The sequence below is a fragment of the Gymnoscopelus braueri genome (assembly GCF_963280865.1).
Source record: "Gymnoscopelus braueri genome assembly, chromosome: 14".
NCBI classification, from domain to species: Eukaryota; Metazoa; Chordata; class Actinopteri; order Myctophiformes; family Myctophidae; genus Gymnoscopelus; species Gymnoscopelus braueri.
The window spans coordinates 25,314,303-25,333,671 of record NC_137619.1 but is presented as its reverse complement, the minus strand read 5'-3'; the positions used below and the strand labels follow the sequence as shown (position 1 = coordinate 25,333,671).

Below are 19,369 nucleotides of genomic sequence, written 5' to 3'. Positions count from 1 at the left end.
AAAAATGTGTCTGTGACCCACAAATGTGTCCCGACCCAGTGTTTGGGAACCAGTGATCTAAGCGAAAAGTGCCTGATATTCAAGGCTAAAAATGTACCCCCTGATCCCCCCCTCCCTCTCCCCCCCGCGGCGGCAGGCAGTGAAGAAGAACAAGAACCAGATCCCATTACAAGATGGCGCCCTGTGGACGGTAGCGAAGAGGCCGTCCTGTAGTTGTTTGTGTTCCCTGTCCATTTCTCTCCTCAGATAGCAGACTCTTCTCGGTGGGGAGCGTCGAAACGTCGCGAACGCAGTGACACTGTCGAACGGCTGACGGGAGTTTCCTCGTCGGCACTGTGATATAAACGAGAGCCGTGTGTTTGTGAGGAACATGCGGGTAGAAACAAAGTTAGCAGGTCGAGGATAGAGAGAAGGAACACAACTGTTAGCCTGTTAGCAGCTAGCTAGCCTGTTAGCAGCTAGGTTGGCTAGCTAGCCTGTTAGCAGCTAGGTGGCTAGCGTCGCAAGCTCCCTGACTCGGGTTTGTCGCGCTAGCTAAACCATGTCGGACACTCGGCGGAGGGTCAAAGTGTACACGCTGAACGAGGACCGCCAGTGGGACGACCGAGGCACCGGGCACGTCTCGTCCACCTTCGTCGAGCGACTGAAGGGAATATCGTTGTTGGTTCGGGCCGAGTCGGACGGTGAGTTTACACTGTTAGCATAGTTAGCCTCAGGGTTGCCAAGTCCGCTTATTCTAAGCGACTGTGGGCTTAAAATGATGTAAGGTTGCTTGTAAATATTGGATAGTTGCGGGCTGCGTTTTTGTTTGGGGGGCTTGTTTCTAAAGTGTAGTTGCTTATTTGGGCTTCCTTCCTAAATGTTGTTTAACCAAGTGGTTCTTAAACATTTACATGTCAAGGACCCTCAAATTAATATGCATTTGTCCGCGCATCCCCATCTGAAAACATTTTGTGCCATGGACCCCCATACAATATTTGTGTTAAAATATTTTGAAAATATTACACTTTTTTCACATTTTTCAGATTCTTTTGAGAATATAACAGATGTGAGCTTGTAGATCGGCTATTTTCAAAGGTCTCTTGTAGCCTAGTCTCTTCTTTTGGGCTTGTTTTCATATGACCTGGTTGCTTGTTTCTCTCGCAAAACCTGGCAACACTGGTTAGCCTAGCCGCGTTAAGGCTAATTTTGTGACTTCGTCGTAGATGCGACCGTCGCACGCGACGCGATAGAAATGACCCTTTTTTCCCCTCAGATGTGAATAAAGTGAAAATGTTGTCTCTTGCACGAACAACAACACTTGTCGCAATGCTTGTTGTGCGTTCGACCAAGTATAAATCAACGTTGTGTGTCAGCTACCGTTAGCCTGTTTATCTCTGGCTAGTGTAATGGTTAATGTGTAATTTAATCGCCATTTCGTCCGATTTATATATGCTGTTTATTGATTAGTAGCATCAAGAGTCGACACTGTTGTTGGTTTTGTCACCATGCAAGTAAACACTATTAGTTAGTTTAGCAATGGATCGACAGTCAGTTGGATGTCCAGCAGTTACAGTGGTGGGGGTTGGCAGTCCCTGAGCCTAACGTTAGATAATAATGTTACTGCATAAAGACCCGTTATGTGATCCTTGATATAGATAACCAAAAGTTGTGAAATTAATGTCAACTATTTGTCATCTAGCTTGTGTTGATTTAAATGTAATGCCATGTTTTACCACATTGTTTACATTAAAGGGTAACGTTGGCTTTTTCGTGTTGGAATTGAGTAGGAATGCTGTTAACTTAGGACGTGATTACTACCACTGAAAACTAAACTCACTCTGTGTTTTAGGTTCACTGCTGTTGGAGTCGAAGATCAGTCCAAATACTGCATATCAGAAACAACAAGTAAGTGTAGTCATGCTGCTTGTTGCAAAGGGGTGGAAAACATGCTGCAGCAGATGTCTTTTTTCATCCGTCTGGTGAAGTTTAAATCCACAATGCTCGAGTTGGTACATTGTGATACTGGATACTTGGTGTTTGTTAAATTACAGCCCCTGTTACAAAAAAAATCACAGTAGAAATCCGTCATTTGGCCAAATTGCCCACCTGACACACAAATATCAAGCAATTTCAGTACCCTCCTAATGGCTGTAATAGTATACCTGAACTATAGACACACCCTGTGTCAGAACATTCTTGAGGAAACCTCAGTTTTTTCCCAACTGGCCCTATGAATTTAGTGAAGAGAAGGGGAGCTGTGACTTTTCCTTTGTTCAACAAAGCAATTTTACACAGGTTACAATACCATGGCATTTTCAAGCATAAGTAAGCTTTTGTGCGTGAGGGAGAGGGAGTTTTTAACATGTTGAAGGATCACCTGTTTGTGAACTGTTTGTTTTCTCCATCACCTAGGACACACTGATTGTTTGGTCAGAAGCAGAAAATTATGACCTGGCTCTAAGTTTCCAGGAAAAGGCTGGCTGCGATGAGATCTGGGAGAAGATATGCCAGGTAAATATAACCCAGTTGTATTAAAGGATTTTAGATGTAATGTCCCAACATGGCTACGGGAACAGTTTCAGTTTGTACACTGATACTTGAATTGGTTTCAGTGCACAGAAACAATGAGATCTTACCCAGACTAAAGCAATACACCCTTTATGGAAATAATACTCTACTTCAATATCTTAATCGCTGTAAGCACAGCCTGCGATACATTTCTGTTAATGCATGCTTTTGGCAGGTAAAAACCTTTTTTGTAAAGTTCAAAGTTTGAGAATGTGTTAAAGGTCACTACATATTTAATATTTAAGAGAGTAGAATAAGATGGAGAGCACTGAATAAAACTGATTTCTTATGACCATAAGATGTAAAATGGGTTATTAAAATATTCACAATATCACTTTATATGAATATATAGCTTTATATTCCAGAAATTGCTGCGTATGTGTGCATGTAAATGCCCTCGCTGTCCAATTCATAATTTTGTTTGTGCTCCTGGGTCATCTCACCCTCCAGGTGCAGGGGAAGGACCCAGCACTGGAGATCACCCAGGACCCCATCGATGAGTCGGAGGAGGAGCGGTTCGAGGAATTGCCAGAGACAAGCCACCTTGTGGAGCTACCGACCTGTGAGCCGAGCCGCCTGGAGGAGATCGCCGACCTGGTCACCTCTGTCCTCTCATCGCCCATCCGCCGGGAGAAATTGGCCCTGGCCCTGATGAGCGACGGCTACATCAAGAAGCTGCTAGCACTCTTCCTGGTGTGTGAGGACCTGGACAACCGCGAGGGCCTGCACCACCTGTACGAGATTGTGCGTGGCGTCCTGTTTCTCAACAAGGCAGCTTTATTCGAGGTGATGTTCTCTGACGACTGCATCATGGACGTGGTGGGCTGCTTGGAGTACGACCCAGCGCTAGTGCAGCCCAAACGCCACCGTGAGTTCCTAACTAAGACGGCCAAGTTCAAAGAGGTGATCCCCATCACGGACTCAGAGTTGCGCCAGAAGATCCACCAGACATACCGTGTGCAGTACATCCAGGACATCATCCTGCCTACGCCCTCTGTCTTTGAGGAGAACTTCCTGTCCACGCTCACCTCTTTCATCTTCTTCAACAAGGTGGAGATCGTCAGTATGTTGCAGGTAAGACCACCGGTTTCAAACGTGGTTGTATCGTTAGACCTAGATGGTAGGTGTTTCTTTTCACAGTAAAGTGTGCATTATTCACCTCAGACTTGCACTAGCACTATGTCTCTTATTAAAATCGTTTCTGTTATTGCTGGGCAATATGGCAAGTTGTATCATGAAATCTACTTAATGACACAATTCAAGAGTGGACCTCAATGTTTTAAATGGCATTACTTGAAAAAGTGAATAGCTTGATTTTTTCTTTTCTCTTTGATAATTTAGTATATTCTCCAAGATGCTCTGAGTCTAAACCGAAGAATATACTGCCTCATTTTCAGTTGGTTTCCATTTAGCTAAAATGTTATGACAAGTGCACCGTGTGGTCTATTATTTGGGTCCTAAAGGAAATTCTATGGGTTCTCATTAAAATGTATTTTTAGACTAATTGCAGTGTTTATCTTGTGTTTGATCTGATATGGTTAAAATTATGGTTATATTCCTGTGTTGAATGTATTTGATTTCTTTTTTTTTTACATAAATCCCAAATTTAACAACTTTGTTTTCAAAAGAAAACTATATACATAGAATAGTAAAGTAATAAGCACAAAATTATATACTTTTTTTCTTTTTGTTTTACAAAACGACTAAAAGCTCAAAGTCTGTGTAGTTTAGTATATATTCTGAATAATGCATGCCTACATTTTTTGTTTGGTGTAATGACAAAATGAGTTACTGTCAAAGTGTTATCAATCACTTATCATTGGTCTCCTTGAAGTGACGCGATGATTGATAGATCTCGTAGATGTTCAGATGGTTATAAAACAAACGAGAAATCTATCTTAATAGCGTACTTTTGGAATAATATGTGTCAGATGCACTGATGCAGGATGTGTACCTAACATCACTACAACATTCAGTTCTTAAATCTAGGTCAATAAAATCTGCCAACCTGTGTTTTCAGTACGTTTCCATCACAGAAATGTAAGCAGTAATACACCCCCTTGTCTGTACCATCTGTTATCTTTTTTATTATTGTGAATGTGAACAGACTATTTTATCTCGACAATTGCGACCTATTGTAGCATGTGGCAATGTATAAATATTGTTGTAAGTGATTTATTTTTTTACTCTGCCACCCCCCCAATCAAATCAAGTTGTTTGCATTAGTACAACTCTTGTTGTTATCAGAGTAATGAGAATTCATTGCTTCTGAATGCTCATTGTTACTCTGTGGGCTTTTGTTTTTTGTCAAGTTAGAAAAGCATTGTTAAATTATGTTATCATGTTAAAGTGTAAAGGCGTTATGGATTCAGCCATTCATAAATTGTCAATCATGGATTTCTCCCAAGTAATGACTACCATTCTGTTTTTGTTGGTGAAGTTAGCCCACATTGCCTTGTCAGAAGCCCAATAAATCAAATGTCAGTAGTTTCTGATGTCCCTAAAAATATTTGTTGTAAGAGGCATGTATTGTTCTGTTGCATTTCTCATTCAGTTAATCTCATTACAGGAAGAACTCAAAACCCATCTCAAGCCATCCGATTGTGGATGACTTCTTTCCATGACTAGTTTGTGTTTAGCTGTGATAACCATGTTTTCCTTATGCACCAGGAGGATGAAAAGTTCCTAACGGAGGTCTTTGCACAGCTGACAGATGAAGCTACAGAGGACAGTAAAAGGAGAGAGTTAGTAAGTCAACTCATGTTCAACTTAACTTAATCAGGTTAATGTGTATCCACATGCACAAGGGGCAGTTACTGTTGTATTGAGGTTTTTTCCCCCTGTAAGGAAAGACTGCTACTTGTTGAATGCCTGTTCCCTCACTGATCGTCTTAGGGAAGACATAATTGCTGTCCTGACGAATTGAAAAGTTTCTGACAGACATCCTGACAGTTCTCAAAGTACATTTAGCCGTTGGCAACGACAGCACAGCTAAAGTAGGGATGTTTCTAACTTAGTGCGTCCACAAGCCATGCCACTGCAAATCTTGCAGTGCATGTACTTTGGAGTAGATGTGCGGCTGCCGTGACCAAACAAAGCAAATGAGAAAATGTATTAATTAATTGGATACAATTGCAGTAAAATTAGGAGAAATTGCCACAAGCTGTGTGAAAGTGGTTATGGGTTAGGGGTGTGCCGATATATCGTCCTTTTTTTTTTTTTTACAATAATAATAATCAGGCATGCAAACAGCCCGAGGTGAAAAGGGTGACAACATGTTGGTTTTTTTTCGGGTCAGGTGTCACACTATTGCCCTATTTGGATTCAAAACGGCTATTGTAGCTGAAAAGCTACAAGTTCGCATATCTGAATAATGCAAAAACAGAATTATTTGTTTGCATTTGCTTTTTTTCTCCCCCATATATTTTTCATAATAAAAAAAGTGCGTATCGTATCGAAGTTGTGAGCCAAATATCGTATCGTTTGGTGAAATTAGTGTATCGGCACACCCCTAGTTACTACATCATAATGCGGCCTCCGTTGAAAAAAAAAAACCTAATACAACTTTCTCCCAAAAACGGCAACGGAGTTGGAAGGGTGATTTGTATTTGACAATACAAATACATCTATCTGCTATGTTAAAACTTCACTTGTTTACCTCACAGTTGAAGATTTCCAGTATGACAATGGCAAGAACACTTGGACATCTGCATTGAAAGGGACAGCTCTTTAATTATGTTATGGTAGTGGCTCCTGAACCAGCAGTATCTCACTCAAAATGCATTGCATGGACCGCAAGAGCTGATCGCAGCCAATTTCAGTTCAACATTAAAATATTTGTTTATGGCATTACATTAGAGATTAGAGATGGTCATGTTAACATAAAAGGCTTAAAATGGTTGTGATTTGGCATTAGGTTATAGATTTGTAAGTTTAGGCGTGGATCTGGGAGAGTGATAAGCCAATGAGATTGCATGACCTCAAACTCCTGGTCTGAGCCTTGCCCTGTAGAAATTGGGTATTGGGTGCTGGTTATGTACTCTATTCTTTGAAACCAATGCTTACGTCTTGAAACTTTTGGGTCAAACTGAATTTAGTTTCTCCAGCTCCATTTGGAATAAAATGTGATCTTAGTAAATGTTGCTTTCATAGATAATCTTGAACCGATTAACCCAATGGTCTAATCTACTGATAAGCCTATTAAAATTGTTTATTTTCTTCTTCTCTCCAGGTGAACTTTTTCAAAGAATTCTGTGCTTTTTCACAAACATTACAACCACAAAACAGGGACGCTTTCTTCAAAACTCTGGCGAATCTAGGCATTCTACCTGCTCTGGAAATAGTCATGGTATGTCACCAGCTCCGATTCACTCAATAAATGATTTTAACTTGTACCTAAATGTAATGTAAGTGCAGGTTTAACTTTCTTCCTCAAACTCACTCCATGCCTTTTTCTTTCTATGTCTATTTCTTTTTGGGAGCAGGGTATGGATGACTTGCAAGTGAGGGCGGCAGCTACAGACATCTTCTCCTACCTAGTGGAGTTCAGCCCTTCCATGGTCAGAGAGTTTGTCATGCAGGAACCACAGCAGACAGACGATGTAAGCATCCTTTGGTGGAATGGTTGACTCCCTGCCTCTAAGAAAAAGGCTAGCTAATAGGGCTGGCCATAAATATCTGAATTTTCGTATACTTGTTTGGAAGTTGATAACTTAACATAATTTCAATATTCCGGATTTAGATGCTTTGTTTTTTCAAATATTAATCTTTGCACATCCATGTCAAATTGTGAATGTTGATCTGAAAAGGAGCTATATGGCTGTACTGAATTTCTTAACCATTCAAAGCTTCATTTTTTATGAATTAAAAAAGGAAGGGGATGTTACCCATCTACTAATCAGTTAATTAATGTTTTGTATATTTATTCATTTTCCATTTGTTTGCAAACATGGCATACTGTATGTGATTATACTGTATCTATTTGATACTAATTTGTTACTGACTGTGTGTGTGTGTGTGTGTGTGTGTGTGTGTACACAGGACGTCCTGCTGATCAATGTGGTTATCAAACAGATGATTTGTGACTCTGACCCAGAGCTAGGAGGAGCTGTCCAGCTCATGGGCCTGCTGAGGACACTCATTGACCCTGAGAACATGCTGGCTCCCACCAATGTCAGTCCCAACAGTAGTATAATTATGTAGCTTCACGTTGGTTTTTGAACGTCTGATCAACTTTTATCTGAGTGAAATTCATTAATCAAATAATGCAAATCTATTCTGAGATGAGACCTTTATCGATCCAGTACGGGAAATGCAGTCGCCAAAGGCAGCACAGCAGTTTAGTGCACGTTCTGGCCCCTTCAACAAACCAATGATAAGTTTGTTAATTGTTTTTTGTTTTTATTTTTCCTGCCTCCATCAGAAAACTGAGAAGACAGAATTTCTGAGTTTCTTCTACAAGTACTGCATGCATGTCCTGACTGCCCCGCTGCTGGCCAACACTGCCCATGACAAGAACTCAAAAGGTGAGGAAGGTGTGTGGGAGACGGCCAAACAACATGGTTGGGCAAAATATTGAAATCTCCAATATGACCAACATGTTTTAATGATACATATTTTAAATTCAATAGTAATATTCTTATTTTAATTCTGCCCTCCAACATTGTACGGGAAAATTATTAATTCACAAGTCTGATTTCAGTAAATTAACAATTAACATGTTTTTTGTTTTATATGGAAAGTAACATGGAGTTTTTGAATTGTGTAATTAAGCAAGGAAACGTGGAATATCAAAGTTTGGGACTTAAATATGTGCTGACACGGTGGCGCAGTCGCCTCAGAAGGTCCTGGGTTCGATTCCCGCTGGTGGTGTGTTCTTTCCGCCGTGTCATCATTGCCCTTTCTGTGTGGAGTTTGCATGTAATCCTGGTCTCTATACCGCCTCCCCCTGGTCAGCCGTGGCACCTGATGGAGGGGAAAAGAACTGGTTGGAATCATAGACATATAAAGGTAGACGCCTCCTCTGGCTCTGAAGCGTCGGCATCTCGGACGCACTTCCGCTTCCTCTATGCTTCCGGGGGGGAGCTGGAAACTTCCGTGTGCGTCACAGAAGGGGGCGTTTGGTAGGCCAATCAGAGGCAGGTGGGGTGGGTCTTTTCTTAAGAGGCAGCCGCGCAGCAACTATTCAGTTAGACGCGCTGTGATTGGCCAGTAGTTAACGTGATGTGATTGGTCAGTAGTCAAACAGCCCCCCGGAAGAGCCTTGTATTGAGAGACCAGTCGTTACAATGAACTGCAGAGGCCAATGAGGTATCTAGGTTTATATATCTATGGTTGGAATAACGTGTTCCTTCCACACGCTACGTCCTACTGGGGAACCTCCCCCCTGTCGGGTGATAAGAAGCGGCCTGCTCACTCCTCATGCATTGAAGGAAGCATGAGCTCAGTTCAGGGCTCTCCCCAGAGGATTACAATTTAGGCATTGGCACTGGGTGAAAAAATGGGTTACAAAAATCGTGGGGTAACGATTTAGAAAAAAAAATATGTGCTGACACTTTTAAATCACAATTGCCCAGTTTTATCAGGGTGGGAGAATTTCAAGAGTTAACGCTAAGTTATGAATTGAAGAGGTCACCCTTGTGTGACTGAGTCCTGTGTATGTCTTTGTGTTATAGAACTGCAGGAGGGGTCAACCAAGATACCAACAAACCCTGTGTGTCCCGGTAGGTGTCCCAACTCAATATCCACATCTAGTCATGAATGATGAAATGCAATGTTATGACCCTGTCGTGATACCCTACATTTGTTTAGAAAATGTTTAGACTGCAAAAAACTATTTTTATTTAATAACCGTAATAACCTAAAAAGCATTATACGAAAAACAAATATTGCTATGTATTTACATGATTTATTCTTTTTTGTGTCTGCATATAGACAACTTCCAGACTGCTCAGTTACTAGCGCTGATCCTAGAGCTTCTGACCTTCTGTGTGGAGCACCACACGTACCACATCAAGACCTACATCATGAACAAAGACTTGCTCCGCAGAGTGCTGGTCCTCATGAACTCCAAACACACGTTCCTCGCGCTCTGTGAGTCCATGCACAACACAACAGTCTGTAGTTCATCCCTTAATGCTTTTGGTTACCAGTTTAGCTTTCTCTTAGTGTTTCCTCTTAAGCCATTAAAACCGGGAAAGCATCTGTGTCACATCATTTTAACCGTTTTTTATTCTTTGGATATTCAAAAATGGCAGATACAAGTTCATAGTGCTTCTTGCCGCGCTATGTATTTACATAGTAGAGAAACAGGAAACTGAGGGCACGAAGCGAGGAAACCGAACCAGGAATATTGCGACTATGTGGTCAACACCTAGTCAGCAACCGGCACGCCTAGCTTTTTATATAATTGTTTTGTATTTTCCTGTGTATTTCCCAGTGTTCACACTCGACACCAAAGAGCACCTGTCTTCCTCAACAAAGCCTTGTGTTTACTAAAGTGTTCATGTCTCATTCAACAGGCGCCCTGCGTTTCATGCGGCGGATCATTGGTCTGAAGGATGAGTACTACAACCGCTACATCATCAAAGGGAACCTGTTTGAACCCGTCATCAACGCACTGCTAGACAACGGCACGCGATACAACCTCCTCAACTCTGCCATCATAGAGCTCTTTGAATTCATTAAAGTGGTCAGTACAGACACGCACACATGTGACCCACCCGAAATAGTTTGATGAATGAACATGGCATCAGTATTGCTGTTGGAGCGTGGCGGCCCTACAGAGGAACTTTAAAAGGTGATAGTTATGCTAATCTTCATCCATCATCTCTTTGACCTTCCAGGAAGACGTAAAGTCTCTAATAGCTCACATCGTGGACAACTTCTATAAAGCACTCGAGTCCATCGAGTATGTCCAGACCTTCAAGGGCCTGAAGGGCCGCTACGAGCAGGAGAAAGACAGACAGAGTCAAAGACTTAACAGGTCAGTGGCATGACTGCATCAAATCATTTACAAATGGCACTCCACTGACGATAGTCCCTGTGAGAGCTGAAGCGTTTGCCTCTACTCGGTGCAGCCCTGGATCCTCCATTGAAGTTTAACATTTTCAAGCAAGAGTATAATGCAAAGAGTATAATATGTGAAGCTTGAAAAGAGATTCCGGGCAGCCCTGTTGTCCAAGTTTCCATGTAGACATGATTACAGCATGTTTTCTGTGTAACAGATTTTATTATTATATTTTTTTCTTTTCTTGGTTAGATATCGTCGTGATGCACGGTCGTTGGATGAGGATGAAGAGATGTGGTTCAATGACGATGAAGATGATGATGATGGCGAGGCTGTGGAGAAAAGTCGGTCAGAAGATGATTTCTCTGAAACCTATGGCAAGTACATGGAGGCCAAAATGGAGGCCAAGATGGAGGCCAAAATGGAGGCCAAAAAAGGTATGTCGCTCTGTCATATTCGAGTTGTGATTACATCTGTAGTTCTGCAGAGTTCAGTGTTTTGGTCAGTCTTCCATTTGAAAAAAACAAACGCCCCTTGTGGCAGGAAGTAACGAATGCTGAGGGTGGAGCTAAAATGAAGAGGAAACATTTGCCTAAATCAAAGACCATGGCATATCCGTTTCAATATTTCTATGGTCAAGGAGCACAAAATAAATGATTTTGTCAATCATTGACAGTGAGATATTGATGCCAAGTAGCATCACATAACAGTGATCACCTGGTGGCTGCTCTACTGTATGTGAAGTATATTTTATTGTATTCACTCAATTCAATTGTAATGGCATAGTCTATATTTTTTGTGTGTTGTGTGTGTGTGTTGTATTGGCATTGTGGTTGAGGTAGACTATATGCTGCTTTCATTGCTTAATCTGTACAGGGGAAACGTGTATCTGCCGGCTAAAACAGCTTTTAAATAGTCTTTAGACGCCACTTACCTAGCGCAACACAGGCGTATGCCGGTGTGCTAATTCTGTGATCTTCTTAAATGGCTTCCATCTACGTTTTGACACGCATCACTAAAGGCGGCTTTCCATATACATGGACTTACCTAGCCCCACCCCACACCGCCCACCACAGCGACGGTTTCCACTACAATGAAGTGGGTAGAGTGGTGTGTAAGTGGTACTAAACTGGTGCCTAAAAAGTACCCAGTCTTGGGTAGGTCTGAGCTGGGCTAAGCGGGGCTAAAGCTGCTACTGCTACTGATTGGTCGGCTCACAGCTGTGTCTGTCCACTCAGGTCTCTGTAAAATGTAAACACTACGGTAGCAGTGTTGCCATGTCCACTTATTATAAGCGACATTGGGCTTATTTTTCTGTAAAGTTGCTTGTAAATATTGGTAGTACTTTTACTCCACTACAATTATCTGAAAACGTATTAGTTACTAGTTACTAGTTACTTTTCAGATATAAATGATTACATTATAAAACATACATTAACCACTTAAGCCCTATTTTATACCTAGGCTATTTGAAAATATCCGATCTACAAGCTCACAACGCATCGCATCATTGTAGATCTGCTATTTTCAAACATTTTAGTACTTACTTTTGGTAGCCTACCTTAAGTACATTTTGATACCAAAAGTTTTTGTACTTTTACTCAAGTAATTCCAGACTTTCACTTGTAGAGTGCTTCTACATTGCAGTATTGATACTTTTACTTAAGTAAAACATTTGAGTACTTTTTCCACCACTGCTTGTTTTTAAAATGTGATTGATTATTTGGGGCTTGTTTCCATATGTTGTTGAAACCAGTGGTTCTTAAACATTTTCATGTCAAGGACCCCCACATTAATATGTATTTGTCAACATTATATGTATATATATTTTTTAAATAGCAGATGCACACACTCACAATGCGTCGCATTGCTACGCGTTGTGAGTTTGTAGATCTGCTATTTTCAAATAGCCGTAGATAGTCGCTTCTTTTGGGATTGTTTTCATAGACCTGATTGCTTATTTTTTTCTGCTAAACCTGGCAACAATGAATGTGCGACGATACACGCTAATAATGTTTTTTATATAAGTGATGGCAACGTGTTTAGACACCACACAGGTCTTCCCAACAATAGCGAAGATTAAAGTCAGGGTGAACATGGCCAAATAATAACTTAAGAGCCAAACTAGCTCTGAGGAAGCACGCTAGCATTTAGGCTAACACTGTAGCCTGAGGCTAAGTTGGTGTGTTAAAGAAAGGGGCGTTGATTTCCTTCGGGAGGGGAGGGGAGGGTGGGGATTTTGCGAGTGGGGACCTTTGTGCAATGGAAACGCAAGACATTTTGAAGCGGTGCGGTGCGGTTCTGGACTGTACTGGACAGTGTCGTGCTTAAGCTGTGATGGAAAAGCGGCTTAAGAGAAGAGGGAATAAAGGTAGACGCGACAACGTCCTCTTGAAGTACAGGACAGGAAGCGTATATACATTTTGCAAACGGGTTACGCAAAGACCCGCCACAACTTGCCTTAATTGGCCTACCGAACGGCCCCTTCTGTGACGTACATGGAACTGCTTTGCCCCTAGTCTATAGTCTAGAGCTATGGCCGTTTGAATGTGGCAGAAAACAATAGAAATCCGAGAAATTTTGACTTTTGTGAATCCTTTAATATTAGGGCCTGTAGTCTGTTCTCACCAAGGGGGCCTCGCTGGGTGGCGCCAAAAACGATGCCTAAACCTAACCTTAATCCTAATAAAATAAATTAAGATACATTTTTAGATAAGACAAATAAACAGTGGCTGGAGCGGGCTTAGACCCCATGACGCTGATATTGGGAGTCTAATGCTTAACGGTGCACGCCACAGAGTCAACTGATGCTACATGGGTATGGGAGTTATTTAACACTGTCCACTCATGCGAGAGGCAGTTACATGTTTCACAGAAGGGGGCGTTGTTAACAAGGCAACAAGCTCTGGCCAATCAGAGGCAGGCGTGGGCGGTCTTTGCGCAACCGGTTTGCAAAATAGATATACGCGGACAAGAAAGTTCATGTGTCTCATATACTTCTGCATATAATTAAAGGGGCAGTTCCTCCAAAATAAAACACAAAAACACCAGAGTGCCTGCCAGCTGACATGCGTCCCTCAGACGTACTTCAGTGAAAATAGTCATAGTCATCAAATGCCATTCAGCTTCATTGTTTTGAGGTGATGGCAGACTTTCTGCAGCAGAAATATCCAAACCTCAGCAAACGCAAAACTAACTGGATGAATAGATTAATTAATAATGAATAGCACTCTGGGTAAGAGGAAAATGTTTGTTTTTTGTATTTTGGGTGACCTGTCCCTTTTTAAAGCACAAGGTACTGTTCTCCAAATGCCATATACTGTAACACATCATGAAGCTTTGGACCTCTCCTAACCTGCAGGAACTGCAAATGGAACAAATGGTGCCAACAATGGGAAAACTGCTCCCATCCCCCCTGCCTCGCCAACTAGCACCCCAAACAACATCAACATAAACAACAACAGCACTGCCTCCTCAGTAAAGACGACTGCTCTGCCCTCCACGCCAGTTGTCAAGGTATGTTGAGCGCTACCTTATATCGCCATATTGGCTGAGACCCATACTAGTATAAATTCAAGTTTCTTTATAAGTTTGCCCTCCACCAGAATGTACATTCAATGCCATATTCAGATACCAACATGATTAATACAGTAGTCTGAATAGGTAATTGCCATGTAAACCTCATTTTGTGATTACCCTTATGCAAGTGCATGTGTTACATGACACCATTTTTCTCAGTAAGTAAATGAGACACACTTAATGACAGCGAACAAAGCTGCATCACTAGAAGAAGAAATAAGGTCAGAGTGAGTATGTGCAGTGGTGATGCACGTCTGGCCCTCTTTTAGACACCAGCTGGACAAACACTCTTAGTCCATGGGCATATTCTCTCCTCTGGTCAACAGTATGCCATTTGCAGGCAGTGACTCTTCAACTCAAAGTCATCGTTTCATTTATTAACTAAACTTTTGTCACCACCGTTCCAAAATGCAATTTTAACTGTCCCAAAGTGAATGTATTAATTTAATGTTTATTATTAGTATTTCTTTAATGGTGAAATATGCTTGGGCAATCCTTTCTATTTTCACATCCTTATTCGATCACTGTTTGCGAGCCATATGTGATCAGGGCATTACAGGTACCCTTGTCGGATGTGGGCATTAGATCAATAATAGACTTATCAAAAGGATGGCATGTGGAGTATGCCAATTTTACTGGGTCGAGAGAAGTGTGTGTGTGTGTGTGTGTGTGTGTGTGTGTGTGTGTGTGTGTGAGGGCAAGGCAAGGCACAGAAGGTGAAACTGTTGCTTCCTAAGAGCAATGTTGGTGCAACTGTATGAGATTAGCTGAAACAGGAATGTTATGCTGAGGGGAGGGGACATCTTCAGTCACTAATTGGGCTGTGCTACACGGCATATGAATGGAAATCCATGCAGTAAACGGCTTAATCAAACTAATGACAAATATAGAAGAAAGCTGGGTTTTTGCAGTCCATGTAAATGTAGTTGTTTGATTCAATCAATAAATGGACAGTTTTATTGAGGAAATCGGATGAGTGTAGTACAATTCAAATGACAGGAAAGTGATGTTGGAAACAATGGAGCACCGAAGTCTGACGTAATTTACTCATCCTACCTGGGTTGCGGTTTATTTTCCCCATTCAGGATAGACTTGTTTAATATCGCGTCAAATAAGAACTGTGTTTCAAAAATAAACAAATGACCCCGGCGGTTTGACTCATATGGATATGAAGCATCAACTGACGGTGAGAAAACGCTAATGTTACTGCTAGTTACATTTTCACCAGAAATAGACTATCAAATATGAGTGACTGACTATCATAAACGATACAGCGACACCTCCCTGACAATATCGCCGGGACAGTTTGTTTATTTTTGGACAACAATTCTTATATGAGATGATTCTAAGATGACCCAATGTTATTCTCCTTAGAGAAATTACTTCCGCAACCCAGGGGATGAACGAGTGACGTCAGGACTTCAGTACTCTATACATAATGTGATTTGGTATTTGTCCAACAAAGGTGTAAAAAAACTCATTATAATGTCTCTTTTCTCAGACGGCTATGGTGGGCCTGGTGGACTATCCTGATGATGAAGACGAGGACGAAGAGGATGAGGAGGAAGAGCAGTCTCCGAGGAAACGGCCCCGCCTGGGCTCATAAAGTTCAGCTCGTTCCGGTCGTAGCCGACGGATGATAAAGTCCCTCCTTCCCTCCCTCCTCCGGTCGTCTCATTGGTCACTGTCCCCGCCCCCTGCAGAGGAGACGGACAAACTCCCACTCAACTCCCTTCTATCACCTACCCATTTTCGTCCCTCCCAGGGAGAAGATAGTAATTCTCTCCTACTGGAAAGAGGGATGGACCCATCTTCATCTCCTCTGCTTTACCTCCTCCTCTCCTCCAGGAGAGTCGGAGAGCTCCTGTCCTCTTCCTCCACACCAATACGTCCCTCCATCTCTGAACCTCTTTCTACACCACCTCCTCCTCAACTACCTGGCTACCTGTGTAACCGAGAGGCTGAAACCACAACAGTGATCATCAGTGCCACGACAGATCCCTCTCCCACTCTGTTGCTATAGCAATAGTAGCCAGGAAACTGCAACATTGACCCCCTCCACCTCTTTTTAACCCTCCTTCACCCCTCCCATCAAACCATCACCCAATGAGCTCCACAGAGAGAGGAGGAAGCCAGAACACAGCCAGCCAACGTACCAACTATTCAGAGAGCCAGTCAGGCTAGCAGGGCTAGCCTTTTATAGTTATTAGAAAGCTTGACTGGCTGAATCAGTGTGTGACACCCCCCCCCCACCCACCGCGGACAAGCAGAACTGTTCATTCAGGTTGTGAATTGAGGGATCTATAGGCAAGATAAAATAGAAGAAAAATTGTGATATGAGGAAGGTAACACAACGGAAAAAAAATTGCAGCCCACAACCTGACAACGAGCAGGACTGAGCGATTTAAAGCCAGGGTGGCGCACACAACACGAGACACACACACTCAACACAGGACTGCGTTAGCCAGGAAATCCTGTATTTCATGACTTTATTAAAACGTACTGTACAGATATTTTTCTTTTTAATCATTTTTCCCCCTTGACATGATTTTAAAAGGGGAGAAGATATACCTTCTTACCTGCCTGTGTATTTTTTGTTGTTGTCGTTGCACAAAAGGTGGGGTCACTGTTCACCCTTTTAATCCAATTTAATTTGATTCATTGTAAAAAAGCAAGGACGTTACAAATGCTGGTTTTAAAAATAACATGTATTAAAACTGCAGTAAAGTCATTTTTTGCAGCCAATCTCTGGAGGATGTCTGAAGTTCTGTTTGTATTTCAGTGGCTTGAAGACCAATGTTTTCAGCTGAGTCACAAACCTGACATGTTTGTGCACTCACAGTAGACTTCACACACTTCTCAGGAGCCCCAGGTTAATCCCAAGCACCTCTAGATGCGAGTTAATTTGTTTTGGGACCGTGGAAGTTTGGTTAGCCAGCATTTCTCTCTGGACATGGGCAATTGTAGTACTGTACCACTGCAGGTGTTTGGTATGTACCACTGCAGGTGTTTGGTATGGTGGAGAGTGGAGACATGCGTTCATATATGTAAAGCTGTAGATGCTGGCAAGTGATACAATACTCAAAGTACCAACTGACTTAACATGTAATTCAGATGAAGCATGTAGAAATATCTCCAGGTGTCAGTTTGCTTTGGTTAAAAAGCAACCTTGTTAAAACGTGACCTTTTTTCATGTCTATAAGTCATGTCATTCCTTGGCCTGCTTTATAGACATTTAAGCAGATCAATTAAGCGCTACAGGGAAATATCATTTTAAATTATTCGATCCAACTCCATGACTGGTCGAGTTTTCAATTCGACCTTGAATATTTTTTATTTTTAAGCGGGGAGCAGATGCAGTGAGGCTTAAGCAGTGCTGATTATATCAAACATTCCTTCTAAGAGATTGCTAAAGACGTTAAGGAGAAGAGGAAGGCACAAAGCCATGCGTTGCATAGTATCTCCAGGTCTCATCGCCAATAAACATCAAGATGGTCAGATGAAACATAAACGGTGAAGATCTAAATAATGCCCCGTCTGTCACTTGCCAGAGTGAAAAGTTTCAAGGAATAGAACAGGTGTTCAAATATCACTGCCATCATTGATAGTGTGATCTATAAGAGTCATGATGAGACAGTCACTTATAGTTCAGCCTGAGATCTGGGAAAGCCACTTCATGTCAACACATTTCAACAGCTGATGGGTGATCATAGTAGCTTTTTATTTTCTCTCATGATCAATTTGTACCAAGTGCATTTACTGCCACTATCCTCCATTCAGAACGTTTGTATGCATTTGTTATTTGATAAGTTTTCAGATTAAATGTGACCCTGGCATTAAACATGTGAACCTCGCTTTTTTTTAAAAATGAACTTTTCACATTGGCGATTGACAGTGCAATACAAATAGGTGCTCGGTGACTCAATTGACTCCACTGCAACAACCTGATGTCATTTCATGATTCCATATATTTTGTGATTCCAATAAGCTAAATTCAAAATCTAACCCAAAGCCCTTATTTTCCTGCAGACCTTAAAGCTGCACTATGTAACTTTACTCTTCTACCCTGGATTTGAACCTGATTTCCTGCAGGTTTCCTGATACTGAATGTTTTTACCATTGAACTAATGGAGCCTGACTGCTTGCTCAGGGGATCAATTGAATCTTGGCCTTCAGGTCAAACTTTGTGTCTGACCCTGTGTGAGACATGACCTTTGACACAATCTAAATGTCTCAATAGAAGAGCAGAGAGACAATACAACTACCCCAATTGTATTCCCCCAAAAGTTCTATTGTATTAACATGCTACCTTACAGATTGAAAAAAGAGAAATTTAATTAAAAAAAGTTATACTTAGTGCTGCTTTAAGCTTGCTTGTCTGAAAGAGTATATTTTGTGTACATAAACTATACAGCCTAATGCAGTACAGGCATTGCTATGTTATATGGATAATTGCTCAGATACTATGCTTATTGCTTTAAAAACATGGTGTTACTATGGATCTGATTAATTTACAAAATGTATGTTAATTTGGTAACTTATAAAACATAGTTTAGACTACTAGTTATCTTCCTTGTCCATTATTACACAATCGTTTTCCCACTTTTCATCCCCCCATGCCGGAGGCACCATGGAGGATTCAAACAGCATTCTCCACAATGGTGGGCAGTAGCGTAACGCCTGTGCTACCCGGACATCCCAGTAAATATAACCATTTTAACATATCTGAATTTACTTCAACTGGCTGTGGCACTGTGGATCCAGGAACCACTACCTTATTTTAATACTATTAAAAAAACAACAAAATGTCAACTGACTGACACTTGAGGTGGTTTATGTCTGCATTATGAGAAAAAAATCAGAATTCCCTGAAGGAAAGCGAGAGACCAACACCCCCAAGTTTCAAGTTGAGGAATTTTTAAGATACAACTAGTTTACCAGTGTGTCTGTCTTGGAGGTTTGACCATCTAACATAGCATCACACATCCAATCCCCTAAGATCATCTCCAAGTTTCTAGAGATGTTGGATTTGTAATATCTAATCCTAACCACTAGGAGTCAGAATCAACTTATAAATATGCAGGCAATATAAAAATATTGTTGATATGTTGTTAATATAAAGCCAAATTAATCTTCAGACCACAAATCCAAAGATGTACACATTCATGCCAAATCAATTCTACATTCAATATATAATTATTTGGCCAGTACACCAATAGTGGGCCAACTGAC

At 41.4% G+C, this 19,369-nt stretch overlaps 1 protein-coding gene across 3 annotated transcripts; it reads left to right on the top strand.

The window, feature by feature from the left end:
• The first annotated feature begins 164 nt into the window (after positions 1–164).
• ppp4r3b (protein phosphatase 4, regulatory subunit 3B) lies at positions 165–18,280 on the top strand. Of its 3 annotated transcripts, XR_013934474.1 has the most exons (17): positions 165–683; positions 1,832–1,887; positions 2,395–2,493; positions 3,001–3,624; positions 5,221–5,298; positions 6,782–6,898; positions 7,035–7,151; positions 7,591–7,722; positions 7,973–8,084; positions 9,225–9,272; positions 9,484–9,642; positions 10,071–10,240; positions 10,395–10,534; positions 10,811–10,995; positions 13,920–14,074; positions 15,639–17,131; positions 17,162–18,280. XR_013934474.1 is itself a non-coding variant. In XM_080450179.1 (16 exons), the coding sequence occupies exons 1-16, from the start codon at positions 542–544 to the stop codon at positions 15,741–15,743; spliced, it is 2,439 nt and encodes an 812-aa protein (XP_080306305.1). In that variant the 5' UTR covers positions 165–541; the 3' UTR covers positions 15,744–18,279. The 3 variants fall into 3 exon arrangements, 2 of the variants coding, with proteins under 2 accessions (XP_080306305.1, XP_080306306.1); XM_080450179.1 differs by having other exon boundaries at positions 15,639–18,279; XM_080450180.1 differs by having other exon boundaries at positions 7,973–8,075; positions 15,639–18,277.
• Positions 18,281–19,369: the final 1,089 nt, after the last annotated feature.